We start from the raw sequence: 13,782 nt of genomic DNA on the forward strand, positions 1-13,782 counted from the left end.
AGTGTGTGTATTGTCTCGGTTTGACAGTGTGTGTATTGTCTCGGTTTGACAGTGTGTGTATTGTCTCGGTTTGACAGTGTGTGTATTGTCTCGGTTTGACAGTGTGTGCATTTGCATGGTTTGACAGTGTGTGTATTGTCTCGGTTTGACAGTGTGTGCATTTGCATGGTTTGACAGTGTGTGTATTGTCTCGGTTTGACAGTGTGTGTATTGTCTCGGTTTGACAGTGTGTGTATTGTCTCGGTTTGACAGTGTGTGTATTGTCTCGGTTTGACAGTGTGTGCATTGTCTCGGTTTGACAGTGTGTGTATTGTCTCGGTTTGACAGTGTGTGCATTGTCTCGGTTTGACAGTGTGTGCATTTGCATGGTTTGACAGTGTGTGTATTGTCTCGGTTTGACAGTGTGTGCATTTGCATGGTTTGACAGTGTGTGCATTTGCATGGTTTGACAGTGTGTGCATTGTCTCGGTTTGACAGTGTGTGCATTTGCATGGTTTGACAGTGTGTGTATTGTCTCGGTTTGACAGTGTGTGCATTTGCATGGTTTGACAGTGCGTGCATTTGCATGGTTTGACAGTGCGTGCATTTGCATGGTTTGACAGTGTGTGTATTGTCTCGGTTTGACAGTGTGTGTATTCGAATGGTTTGACAGTGTGTGTATTGTCTCGGTTTGACAGTGTATGCATTCTTATGGTATGTCAGTGTGTGCGTTCGTTTTGTCTATCAATGGGTGCATTCTTTTGGTCTGTCAGCGTGTGCATTCGCTTAGTCTGTCAGTGTGTGCATTCGCTTAGTCTGTCAAAATGACAGCACGTTTCGCCCTGCAGTCCGGACTGACGATCTAACAGCGAACGACAAGAAGAAGTCTGTCAAAATGTGTATTCTTTCGGTCTGTGGGTGTGTACATGCATCCACATATGAGAGCATGTGTCTGAGTGCACACCTGTCTACATACTTGCATGTATGTCTTCATGTGAATATGTATGCACAAATTCTCACAGACACTTTTGAGGGTTAATATTTCTGTTCTGTGCTGCACTCCTTGTTTCATACGAACGTAAGCACACAACCAAGCTGCAATATTCTAAATTGTTCATACCATGCATGTAAGCTTGTAATTTGTGCAAATTTGTCTAAACATGAATATTCTCTTATTGCATGAATGATCGCTTACTGCTCCAAAGCACCCTTCAAAAAAAAAAAAAAGCTTCAAGGAATAAAACTTGGAAAATGTTAAATAATTTTTACTTGACTAGAACACAACTGAAGAAGTTAGGGACAAAAGCAATTCCAACAACCACAAATTTAAAGCCAAACATTCGTCTCAAGGAGACCAAGCCTTGTAACAGTAGGAGGCCAATGACCTAAATATAGCGTCGCCAGCACAAGAAACGAGAGCTACATTTGTTGCGCGCCAATGTTTTCCTTCCACACAAAAATGACACTGCTTAATTAACACCCCCAACACAACTTGAAACTGGTCTTACCTTGAGCAGCTCAGCTGTCATGAGAGGCACGATGATCTGAAGGCCGTACAACACCACGCTTGCTGCTTCCACGTGGGTGCCGTTCTGGGCCCCACTGCTCTCTGTGGGAGAGGTAGGATAAAACACTACTGGGGGGATGTTAAAACCTTGCTTGTACAGCGCATAGACAGCCAACATTCCAAAATTCAGAATAAAAAACAAGACAGGTATGTTGTTGGAACGTTTCATTATTGACAAAACAAAACAAAACGTTCAGATATATCGGCCCAGTGGTCTTTTAAGATTCATTGCCTTGATTGGGTCTTCCCTGCAAGCAGCTGAACATTTTCTCAGATAAGTTTTGTCTCATTAGTGTTTCTCTGTGCACTTTAAAAGACCGCTGGGTCGATCTATTTGTGAACGTAACAATTTTTTGGGTCAATAATTAAACGTTCCAACAACATACCTTTTTTGTTTTTTTCTGACATGAATATGTATTAAGATTTCCATGAACTCATCCATCAAGAACGTAGTCATTACATTCTTCTTCTCATTTCCATTACTTTATCATATCTCATCGCTGGGAAATTCAGGTCACTTAGCCCCAGTGGAAAACTGGCAACAACGAGAAACAGATATGATCAGTACCTGCACTTCTAGTAGAATGACCAAAATCTTTAACTTGGGTGTAATGTGGAGGATACCTGTTTTTACTCATTATCACATGACCCCCCGGATTCAAACCCATGGATCACAAGTCGAGTTCTCTACTAACTGAGTTATCAGCCCCCATAAAGTTAGTGGTTGAAGAGAGGGCCAGGCTCTCACCATCGGGACCAAAGTCGATGAAGTCTTTGGCCAGGAGGTTCATGAGGAGCTCCATGACGATGCTGATGTCGTTGAACTTGTTCTCCTCCTCGTCCGGCCCTACCACCCTCTCCTTGTCCCCGTGGTACTTGGAGTACATCTGGATGGCCGACAGGCTCACTTCGTACAGCTTTCTCGAGTTTGCCTGCAACACAACGCCATTGTCTTGTCTATCATCTCTCTGGCTTTGGGAACATGTCAGGCTTACAACTTTAGAACATAGCTTTATTGGGTAAGTGCGTAAAATTCCCTTGCACAGACTTGCGGCTAAAGGAAAAGGCAAGCAACTACAGTGGAACCTCAAAAATCTGAGAAAATCATGTCTTAAAAAGGAGGGAGTCTTAAATTGGAGGTAAATAATTTACAGACGTTATGAAGAGAAAATGTGAAAAATGAAGATCTTAAAAAGGAGGGAGTCTTAAATTGGAGGTAAATAATTTACAGACGTTATGAAGAGAAAATCTGAAAAATGAAGATCTTAAAAAGGAGGGAGTCTTAAATTGGGGGGTCTTAGGAGGAGGGTTCCACTGTATTGGATAAGGCTGCAAAATTCACTTGCACAGACTTGCGGCCGAATGAGGAAGAGGCTAGTGACTGTACACAAAAGTATTGAACTGTTATGGTGACCACCTGTATTGCTGTAACCTTGCTAACCAGATCCCAGTTCAGCAAAAAAGTCGTTGGAATCATGAATATCATCTCATTTGTTTTTCTTAAAGTGGCATCAACACATGAGCAAAATAAAAAAGTTGATCTATGGTAAGATTGTGTCAAACCCTAATCAACATAAATTATTTCCCTTTTTCTGTGAATGATTGGATGAGACCTACCTCTCCCAGGTAGCACAGGTGATGTTGGACAAGGTAATCAAGGTAAACTATTTCCCTTTTTCTGTGAATGGTTAGATGAGACCTACCTCTCCCTGGTAGCACAGGTGATGTTGGACAAGGTAATCAAGGTAAACTATTTCCCTTTTTCTGTGAATGGTTAGATGAGACCTACCTCTACCTGGTAGCACAGGTGATGTTGGACAAGGTAATCAAGGTAAACTATTTCCCTTTTTCTGTGAATGATTGGATGAGACCTACCTCTCCCTGGTAGCACAAGTGATGTTGGACAAGGTAATCAAGGTAAACTATTTTCCTTTTTTTGTGAATGATTGGATGAGACCTACCTCTCCCTGGTAGCACAGGTGATGTTGGACAAGGCAATCAAAGTTCATTATTTCCCTTTTTTCTGTGAATGATTATATGAGACCTACCTCTCCCAGGTAGCACAAGTGATGTTGGACAACTTCTGCGAACAGCTCAAGGATGAGGTACACCATGTCTTCGAAGCTGTGGTACACCTCTGAAACACAACCAGTTCATCAGTCACACCTCTGAATAACAACCAAGATCTGACTGTTCATCTCTTCAATCTCTCTTCATTTTGAAGACAGAAAACTCTGAATAGATTATGTACATCCTATAAGCTTAACACACAGACACAGATCAGGCATGGGAATTCCAAAATAGAAAAAACTCTGAAAATAGGCCAAGGTCTAGGGGCTGCCTAGGCCCCAGCGGGGTAAAGGGGCAGAGCCCCACTGGGGGGACCAGGGGGGCGAAGCCTACCCCGGAAGGAAAACAAATTTTAGCATTTTAGACCAATATTTTGATAGTTCTTGTGTAAGCAAATAATGGATAGAGAGACAATAGTATGCATATAATTTAATTTACCTTTTTTTTTAGCCGCGGACAATTTGTTATTTTCGCTGAAACGTCATTTCCTTTTTGCGGAAATACGCGAATTCGCGGACAATTCCCGTGCCTGACAGATACACACTATACTTCCAGGGATGTTGTTTGACATCAGCACTTGGCACGCGAAATGCCTAATCTTAAATCAAATTGCCCATAACTTTACCGTCATTTCAGCAGAACAGTCAAACATTTTCATGGTGGGGGAAAAGTAATTCCAATAATTGCCTACAACTTTTGAAAGCTGCACAAACTTTTGTGACTATTTGGGCAAATTAGCTGAAGAAACTAAATCATTCCTGCTAATCTAAACTATTGCCTTGTTTGTGTCTTCTGAGCGAGTTTCTTGGACTACTTCTCAGATATGTTTATTATCTGTATTATAAGTGTTTGTCTGTGTGTCCACTTAAGAGACCGCTGGTCCAAACTACAGTGAATGTATTGTTTTGTTTTGTCATAAATTGAACGTTCCAATAACAAACCATTCTCTAAACTAAAACACGCTACACTCACCCAGCAACTTGACAGTGTCAGCCAGCAAGGGGTGCAGAAATTCAAAGATGTGTTCACAGATGTCCACCCTGGTTCCCTGTGCGATGCCGATCATCGACTCCAGGACCCATGAGAGATCCTCCTTGCTGCTGCCCTGGTAGCTCTGTGTAGTGAAGTCGGGCTGACCCACTGTGCTGTAGAAACAGTCTCGCGTCCTCTCCAGCACCTGCAAAATGGAAGACATGAGAAAGAAAGTCAAGATGTTCAATATGATAAACCAAGAAAGGTATGTAATCGGAACGTTTTTCCTTTCTTTATTTGGTGTTTAACGTCGTTTTCAACCACGAAGGTTATATCGCGACGGGGAAAGGGGGAAGATGGGATAGAGCCACTTGTCAATTGTTTCTTGTTCACAAAAGCACTAATCAAAAATTTGCTCCAGGGGCTTGCAACGTAGTACAATATATGACCTTACTGGGAGAATGCAAGTTTCCAGTACAAAGGACTTAACATTTCTTACATACTGCTTGACTAAAATCTTTACAAAAATTGACTATATTCTATACAAGAAACATTTAACAAGGGTAAAAGGAGAAACAGAATCCGTTAGTCGCCTCTTACGACATGCTGGGGAGCATCGGGTAAATTCTTCCCCCTAACCCGCGGGGGGTATCGGAACGTTATACATGTATCAAGAAGAGAAGAAAACGTTATGTTCACTGATCACCCAGCGGTCATTTAAGTGGACAGACAGACAAACACTATAATACACAAAATAAACTTATCTGACAAATTGTCCAGAATTTAATTTTAAGATGTTTAATTCAAGATGTTCAATGAAATTCATGTTAATTGTGTTTGTACATAGCCTGAGAGAGGCAGGTACAAGGAAGGATAGACAGACAGACAGAGATAGATAGATGCAAAGATGAACAGAAAGAACAGATGGATACACAGATGCAGAGGTACACAGAGAGGTTATTCCTTCTTCTTCCTGTTTTTCTTAACAGTTCGTCATATCTGCACACACACACACACACACACACACACACAAGCACATCCTCAACACACACACCCTCCCCCATGCACACACACACACACACACACACACACACACACACACACACACACACACACACACACGCACACACACACACACACACACACACACACACACACACACACACACAAGCTCTCTATCACATCAACTGACCAGTTTCCAAAACTCCTGCTGCTGACCGATGTCCTTGAGGCCAGCTCCGGCCATGACTAGTCCCTTCATGAAGAGGCGGCGTGGCAGAGAGGCCAGGAGCCGAGCCGGTCCTTTCTTGTCCATCTCCAGGTGAGCCAGTCGCCACAGGTGTTGACTCTCAGATATGAACTGAGCCCTGAAGGGACATTCAGGGCTAGAGATTGCTTTCAATAACATGTTTCGACAACCATGACAACTGATTTGAAGTGTTTGAAAAGGAATATGTATACTGTTCCTTGAATAGACGAATTCCGGAAAATAACTGTCGGGTTTGTATGTGTTGTTAAAGAGTTGTTTCTCTTGTAAACATTGAGGCAAGCTTTCCCATGTGACACTATTCGCCAATGTTTCCAAGAGAAAACTTTTTCACAACACATACAAACAATACAGAATCATTTTCGAACATCGTCTATTTTCTCTGGGAGTGACTTCTCAGTGAACTTCTTCTCTGGATGAATTACTACAGATTTTTAACTTTCGCTTATAAAAATGAAATGGAAAAAAATTGTAAAATCATTGGCAAAGTTACTTCTCTGGATGAATTACAACAGATTTTAACTTTCGCTTAAAAAAATGAAATGTAAAAGTGTTAAAAATCATTGGCAAAGTTGATTGATATGATCTATGCACAATTCTAATGTATCCTTTTTAAACAACTGATAAAGTCATGACTAAACATAAATGTAAAACCCCTTCTCATCACAAGTTCTACCTGGCCTTGTTGTCGACCATGGTGACGAAGAGCATGAGCGTGTCGGTCATGACAGAGGTCTCGGAGCTCCACACCGCCACATTGGACGTAATCTTCTCCAGCAGGAAGTCCACCGTCCACTTCCCCCCGTCAGATTCGCGACCAAACGCAGAGTTCAGGGCAGGGCTGATCTGAAATGTAAGTAAAATGAAAGACTGTGATTAAAAGGGATGAAGAGCACAAGTATTTCCTCTAGTACTGTAACTCCCTTACCAACTACCCCAACACCCACCCATCCTGCCCAAATGTTCTGCTTAACTTCCAGTACTGGGTTCATATGTAACTGTTGGTTTGTCTAAATGTTTAAAAAAAAAATTACATAAGAGCAGAGATCAAAACATTCAAAACCATGCACCTGAGGCAAAAAGACATTAACAGGAAGTGTACCCAATGATCACATCAAATAAAGCAGAGGCTAAGCATTTGAAAGTTTTCAACCAATTTTCACCTTTTTTTCTATCTCACTAACCTTGTTTTATCTACTTTCTAAGTAAGTGATATAATTTAAAGTTATGCAATACTTTTTTTAAATGATTTAGGGACGTTATCCTTTGGTTAAACAAATGTATTCAATTTTACTGCTGTGGCATATATATACAACTAGAATGAATACCCGCTTCGCCGGGTAGCCGGCTTCGCCGGGAAGAAGTACTTAGAGCCGTACGCCGGCTTTGCCGGGTCAGAACAATGGACCCGCCAAGCTTAGGTCCCTCCCAGATTCGTGGAATGGGAACAGCACGAAAATGATTCAGTGGCCATAATGCCATTCCTGACCATATCGAGTCCCATCCTTGTCGACGAATGTAACCGTGTTAATCACCTTTGGAGGCGAACTCCACTCAAACAGGACTGAGCAAGTTATGGCTTGTAAAAGGAAGGCCAGTACATAAATTTACACAAAAGCCGCCAGACCACATCACAAACAGAACTGAACAATGCACAGGTGTTGCTCACATAGAGACACACACACACACACACACACACACACACACACAAAAACACAGAGAAGCCGTATCTATAGAGAGATAGATGACAGTGTATTTTTCGCGTGGCTATAAATTGATTCGACCTTTGCACTTTTACAGTGAGGATAATTTACGGGTCCAATTTACGTTCTGGACACTGCGTTGACCTTCTAAAAATAGTAACAGTAACAGAACGCCGGGAATATCCGAAGACGCTCCACTCACACTATAGTGCACCATTACGAAGGAAGGGAGGTAAACGCTGAAAACCTGGAGAATATGAGAAGATAAGGAAGAGTTACTTATAATGGTGAAATGAACACAAAAACCAAAATCGATTCAGCGCTGCGCGCTGAGAGCACGTGTTGAAATATCTCATCGATGATATTGTGTCCGGGGTGTAGCTGAATACGGTGTCCAAATTTGAAAAAGATCCACCGAGAACTTTGGCTTTGGTGTGTCGGTATGGGGGCCCGGGTAGCTGAGGTGGAACCAAAATAGCTGAGGTGGAACCAAAATCGGTTCAGCGCTGCGCGCTGAGAGCACGTGTTGAAATATCTCATCGATGAGGTTGTGTCCGGGGTCTCTCTGAATAAGCCCACCAAATTTGAAGCAGATCCATCGAGAACTTTGGCCGTGCATGGCGAATACACAAATACACAAACACACAGACACACAGACACAAGTCGTATATATATATAGATATCTGGCATTGATGATCCGTATTCAAGCATAAAGCTGATATTAACGAATCCCAAGTTATCGTTTGATCACAGCACGATGACCCCCCCCCCCCCCCCCCCACCTTTTCAGGAAGAAAAAGAATAACTTGACAGAAAGATCAACCCCGTAAAACTTCTGTGCTGGAAAATGTGCAAGTGGTAGCCCTCGTTGGACAGCAAATAAGCTGCAGTCCAGCCCATAATCACATGAAGAAGGAATTCATAACCTGCAGACCTGTTTACCCTAAACCCGAGGCAAGAGTACTTTCCCAAAAAGTTGAGTGCATTTTTCAAAAAGTTGCGTGTACTTTGCAAGCAAAACCATATGGGCTAGGGAAAATGTACGCGTGGGTGCAAACGTGTTTGTGTAAGAATAGCATGTCTTGTGAACACCTTCAGAATTTAACTCCTTCCAATACAACAGGAATAAAACAATTTTATTTACCTGTCAGTTTATAGCATTATAACCAGTGTCTTCCAAACAGATTGATAATGAAAAGATGAAGTTCGTGAAATAACATCTGCGGTTGACAGTGGCAAGTTCATTTTTACAACCATCTCAGAAAACATTGCTTCAGCGCGGACTACAGCCTTTTCTTCTGGCAGGATTTGCTTTGCGGGAATGAACTTCATAATTCCTTGGCAGCTTTCAGCGGATTTCTTTGCAACAACCTTGTCCAGGTGAGTTTTGGAACTGCAGTGTCGTTCGATGTCATATTTCCCAGCATGGGCAACGGAGAAATCTGATTTACAATACTTGCAGTGTGCATGACTTTTTCCCATAGTAGACTCCACAATTCCTGGCTCTTTCTTATATTTCTCCAAGAAAATCTGCTGCTTCTGCTGTTTAGACTTGGTACTGTCATCCGAAACTGGCACATTTTTCCGCTTCATTTTGCCACGATTGTCCAGACGATCGCACGTGCCAACAACTGATTAAGGTTTCCACAGCTGAAGACTCGCTGTCATGCTTATCTCCCTTCGACCGAAACCGTTATCAGTTGTACCATTCCGTAATCAGCACACCAACACCGGAAAACGTATTCTAGACTTTTTCTTTGGCGTATTTAGTGCGTGTGTCGCGTATTTGCGTACCGATAATAATTTGGCGTACAAAATACGCCCAAATCGTACTGGTAAACAGGTCTGAACCTGAGAGAGATGTCTACCATTTCAAACTTCATGTTCACACACCTGTGAGTAGTAGGTCTCGTTTGGCAGCAGGTAAGCTGCAGCCCATCGTCGTAAACACCACATGGTAGTGGAAGCTACCTGGGGGCTGAGACAGAACGACATCTCCGCTGCCACTGCCTGCTTCTCCACCTCACACAGTCGTAGAATGCCCACTATCAACCTGAAAACCAAGCAATATTTGAAGAGCTTGCGAATCTTTTGTTCAGTTTCTGAGCTTTAGCTAACATATGAGATCTAATCGCAAACTTATGACATCTGATCGTGATCTCTGTGTTTTTTGAAGATCCAACCTCTGTTGTATCACACAAGAAACAGACAACTATGACTATGACTCTGATGGAGTTTTTACACATCTTCATGACACAAAACCCTTTTTTAAAGCGGTTTTTTCCCCTGCACCAACCCAGATTGTTTTATTTATTCATTGCATGAAGTGCTGTGTCTCACTATTATACTTATAAATATAATTAGTTTTATCCTACATACGTGAGAGAGACACCCGTGAGATAATAATCGTTCAAATCACACGTGTGTGTATCATGTAAATGAGGTCATGTCAAGCAAGTCTGGCAGGGACCTGTTTTTCCACTGCTCATGATGCCAAAGTCACCGAGACAAACGTCATTATAGACCCAAAAAATTGCGCTCGCTAATTACCCTCGATGAATTTTGAGAACTAACACGTCACGCCACACTTTCAGAGTGACGTTTCTTTGCTTTGACGTAATAGATTGCACGAGGCTTTAGAAGAGATCGAGGTTCCAAAACAAGCGTCTTCAAGTTAGCTGCCTCGACTGCAGGACATTTTCAGTAAAATACACGTAAGTACAGTATGTAGGATAAACAGAATACTACATGGCTTGCTGTGTCGTACCAGATTTACACTCGTTGCTTTTTCAAATAGTGAACAGCTCGCTTTCGCTCGCAGTTCAATATTTAAAAAAACAACTCGTGTAAATCTGGTACGACACAGCAAGCCATGTAGTATTCTCTATGTCTTCCTATTTTTACTTGTTTCTGTACTCCTCTGTCTTCATAAAATAAATTCTCTTATGCTTTGCCTTGCCAAAGTACAGCACTGCAAGAAATACCAGAGAGCTTACCTGATGACTCTGTCAGTGTGGGAGTATGCGTCAGCACTGGCAGTGATGGACTGGCCGGACGACGCCAGAAGCTGCATGGTTTTCTGCAGGTCTATAGAACCGCTCTGGGCCACGGAATACTCCACAATGTCGGACGGAATCAGTGGAGTTTCCCCATCTACACCTTCTGTCAGGATGTGTGCTAAAAAAAATAACAATTACAAACAAATAAAATCGAGGCACGAAAAACATTTTGAAGTCCTACAGCAAAGTAACCCACACCATCTCCTCTTTCCATCCCTGTAACAATACCTAAAAACATGCAACCAACTATGCGTGGCAAACGGCCGCTTTATATGCCACCATCCCTGCTAAGCTCTTTTGCTTTAACTGCCTTATCTGCATACAGCCTCTGCACATACAAATCCTCTATGAAAACAGCGAGAATAACAGCTAAAACAACTTTAGACCTTTGACTCGTCATATCTTCTATGAAGACTGCATTGCGCAAGAAACTGTGCAAATACATGATTCAAGATGTTCAACGTACTAACATCAAAAGCATGTAACCGTTGACCTTATCAATACAGTCCCCCCCCCCCCTCCTCTTTTAAGACCCCCAAATTTAAGTTCTCTCCCCTTTTACAACCTTAATTTTTTTAGATCTGTTTATAATGTCTGTAAATTGACCCCCATTTTAAGACTCCCTCCTTTTTAAGACCAGATTTCCTCAGATTTTTAAAGGTCTTACAAGGGGGGGTTCTACTGTAGCCTTTTCAGACATTTTTTCCTGTTTGAACTTACTGGTAGCAAGAATAGCCCAGTGCAGATCCTCGTGCAGTGTGTTGAGGGAAGTGAGGTCGTGAGAGAGATTCAGCTTTCCTGACGCGTGCCTGCCTTTGATTTCATGTAGATAACCGCTGTACTGCACAACCAGCTCTTCCAACACACTGAAAAACATAATATTAATCATTAAAGTTCTGCAATTTGTTATACAGTGGTACACGGCATGCTTTGAAGACATGACACGTACCATCAAATTCAACTTGTGAACAACAGAGACAAAACAAAACAAGACAAGACAAAATCTTTACTAATGAGGATAATAGATACTCAACTTTTTTTTTATTAAATAACGAGGGTACTAGACATGCAAGTTAAATTACTTTTTTGGGTTCTACATCCAGCCCTGCCCTAGAAATAGGGTCAACTTAGACAGAAAAAAACATGTTATGAGATCAGAATTAGAATGTTAACTGTTTGTACTGTACACAAAAATTAGTAAAGTGCACCCGACATCAGAATCAGAATTTCCACTCAGACGACACATAGAAAAAGGCTATGGCGACAAGACTTACGTAGACATAAGAGGCAGACACTGGTCCAGCACCACTCTGGCTAAGGCCCCTATTGAACACAGCTGGTCTGAAAACTTTTCTCTGTCGTCTTCCTCCAGCTCTTCCACTTCATCATTGTCAGCAGCATCGTTCTACACAAAAAGATGAAGAATTAACACAAATGCTTCAACGTCAAAGGTTACTGACAAAGAGGCACATAAGGTCTTTAAAATGAGCCTGAAGACAGAGTTTTTTGTTTGTTTGTGAAAATTATCATCAAAAGAAATAAAACACAAACAGAATGTTAACGTTCCAAATTCAAGAATAAAATAATAACAAGTCGCGTAAGGCGAAATTACTACATTTAGTCAAGCTGTGGAACTCACAGAATGAAACTGAACGCACTGCATTTTTTCACAATGACCGTAGTCCACCGCTTGTGCAAAACGAAGTGAAACTGACGCGCCTGTTTAGCGCGGTAGTGGTTTCGCTGTGCTGCATAGCACGCTTTTTTGTGCCTCGTTTTAACTTTCTGAGCGTGTTTTTAATCCAAACATATCATATCTATATGTTTTTGGAATCAGGAACCAACAAGGAATAAGATGAAATTGTTTTTAAATCGATTTCGGAAATTTAATTTTGATCATAATTTTTACATTTTTAATTTTCAGAGATTGTTTTTAATCCAAATATAACATATTTATATGTTTTTGGAATCAGGAAATGATGTAGAATAAGATGAACGTAATTTTGGATCGTTTTATATTAAAAAAAAAATTTTATTACAATTTTCAGATTTTTAATGGCCAAAGTCATTAATTAATTTTTAAGCCACCAAGCTGAAATGCAATACCGAAGTCCGGCCTTCGTCGAAGATTGCTTTACAAAAATTTCAATCAATTTGATTGAAAAATGAGGGTGTGACAGTGCCCCCTCAACTTTTACAAAAAGCCGGATATGACGTCATCAAAGACATTTATCGAAAAAAAGAAAAAAACGTCCGGGGATATCATTCCCAGGAACTCTCATGTAAAATTTCATAAAGATCGGTCCTGTAGTTTACTCTGAATCGCTCTACACACACACACAGACACAGACACAGACACAGACACACACCACGACCCTTGTCTCGACTTGACTAAATGTAAAAACGAGAGGGATTAATTTCAAGAATGTTTAGTCTCCTCATTCATTAAATGCATCATGAATTAACCCTTCTTATTTTTCTTATTTCATTTTCCCCAAACTCAATGTCACCAACATCATCATCTTCATCCAAGCTCTCACAGACACACCACTCACTCTAAGCCTGTTGCCGTGCGGAGGACTGAGGTGGCACATCATGTAGGAACTGAAGACCTTGGCAGCCTCGGGCTTGATCAGCGAGGTATCGATAGAGTCGGTGTCACCAACCAGCGACAGCCATGTGTCCAGCAGTTTCTCATATGCCTCCATGTGTAGCGTTTCATCAGGGTCCAGCTGCAAGTGTAACAGAGAGGGCAACCAATCAGAGTGGCCCGTAGATGTTACAGGTTGAATACTATCTATACAAAAACTTTCTTCCGGACATGAACATTTCTCAGTGGGGCCTTCTTTTCAGACCTAAAATCTGATAAAACCACATCTTAAGAGAAAGCAAGTCTTCAAATGGAGATAAATGTACAGAGGTTAGAAACTAAAAAAGCTGATAAAACCACATCTTAAGAGGAAGCAAGTCTTCAAATGGAGATAAATTTACAAAGGTTAGAAACTAAAAAATCTGATAAAACCACATCTTAAGAGGAAGCAAGTCTTCAAATGGAGATACATTTACAGAGGTTAGAAACTAAAAAATCTGCAAAACTAAAAAAAAGTGTGTGTGTGTGTGTGTGTGGGGGGGGGTCTTAAAATGGAGCATTTATGAAACAAAGGT

The 13,782-nt window shown here is 41.4% G+C and overlaps 1 protein-coding gene across 1 annotated transcript in view; it reads right to left on the bottom strand.

Moving 5' to 3' along the window:
* LOC138962354 (exportin-4-like) overlaps positions 1-13,782 on the bottom strand; it is a 33,750-nt gene that overhangs the window by 12,147 nt on the left and 7,821 nt on the right. Inside the window, exons 10-20 of the mRNA XM_070334141.1 lie at positions 13,173-13,349; positions 11,892-12,022; positions 11,338-11,483; positions 10,555-10,735; positions 9,452-9,611; positions 6,532-6,701; positions 5,781-5,955; positions 4,589-4,793; positions 3,595-3,683; positions 2,295-2,478; positions 1,488-1,588 (exon numbers count right to left, since the gene is read on the bottom strand). Coding sequence (XP_070190242.1) covers positions 1,488-1,588; positions 2,295-2,478; positions 3,595-3,683; positions 4,589-4,793; positions 5,781-5,955; positions 6,532-6,701; positions 9,452-9,611; positions 10,555-10,735; positions 11,338-11,483; positions 11,892-12,022; positions 13,173-13,349 — 1,719 coding nt within the window. The remainder of the gene's footprint in view (positions 1-1,487; positions 1,589-2,294; positions 2,479-3,594; positions 3,684-4,588; positions 4,794-5,780; positions 5,956-6,531; positions 6,702-9,451; positions 9,612-10,554; positions 10,736-11,337; positions 11,484-11,891; positions 12,023-13,172; positions 13,350-13,782) is intronic.

The sequence above is a fragment of the Littorina saxatilis genome, linkage group LG3 (assembly GCF_037325665.1).
Source record: "Littorina saxatilis isolate snail1 linkage group LG3, US_GU_Lsax_2.0, whole genome shotgun sequence".
Taxonomy (NCBI): domain Eukaryota; kingdom Metazoa; phylum Mollusca; class Gastropoda; order Littorinimorpha; family Littorinidae; genus Littorina; species Littorina saxatilis.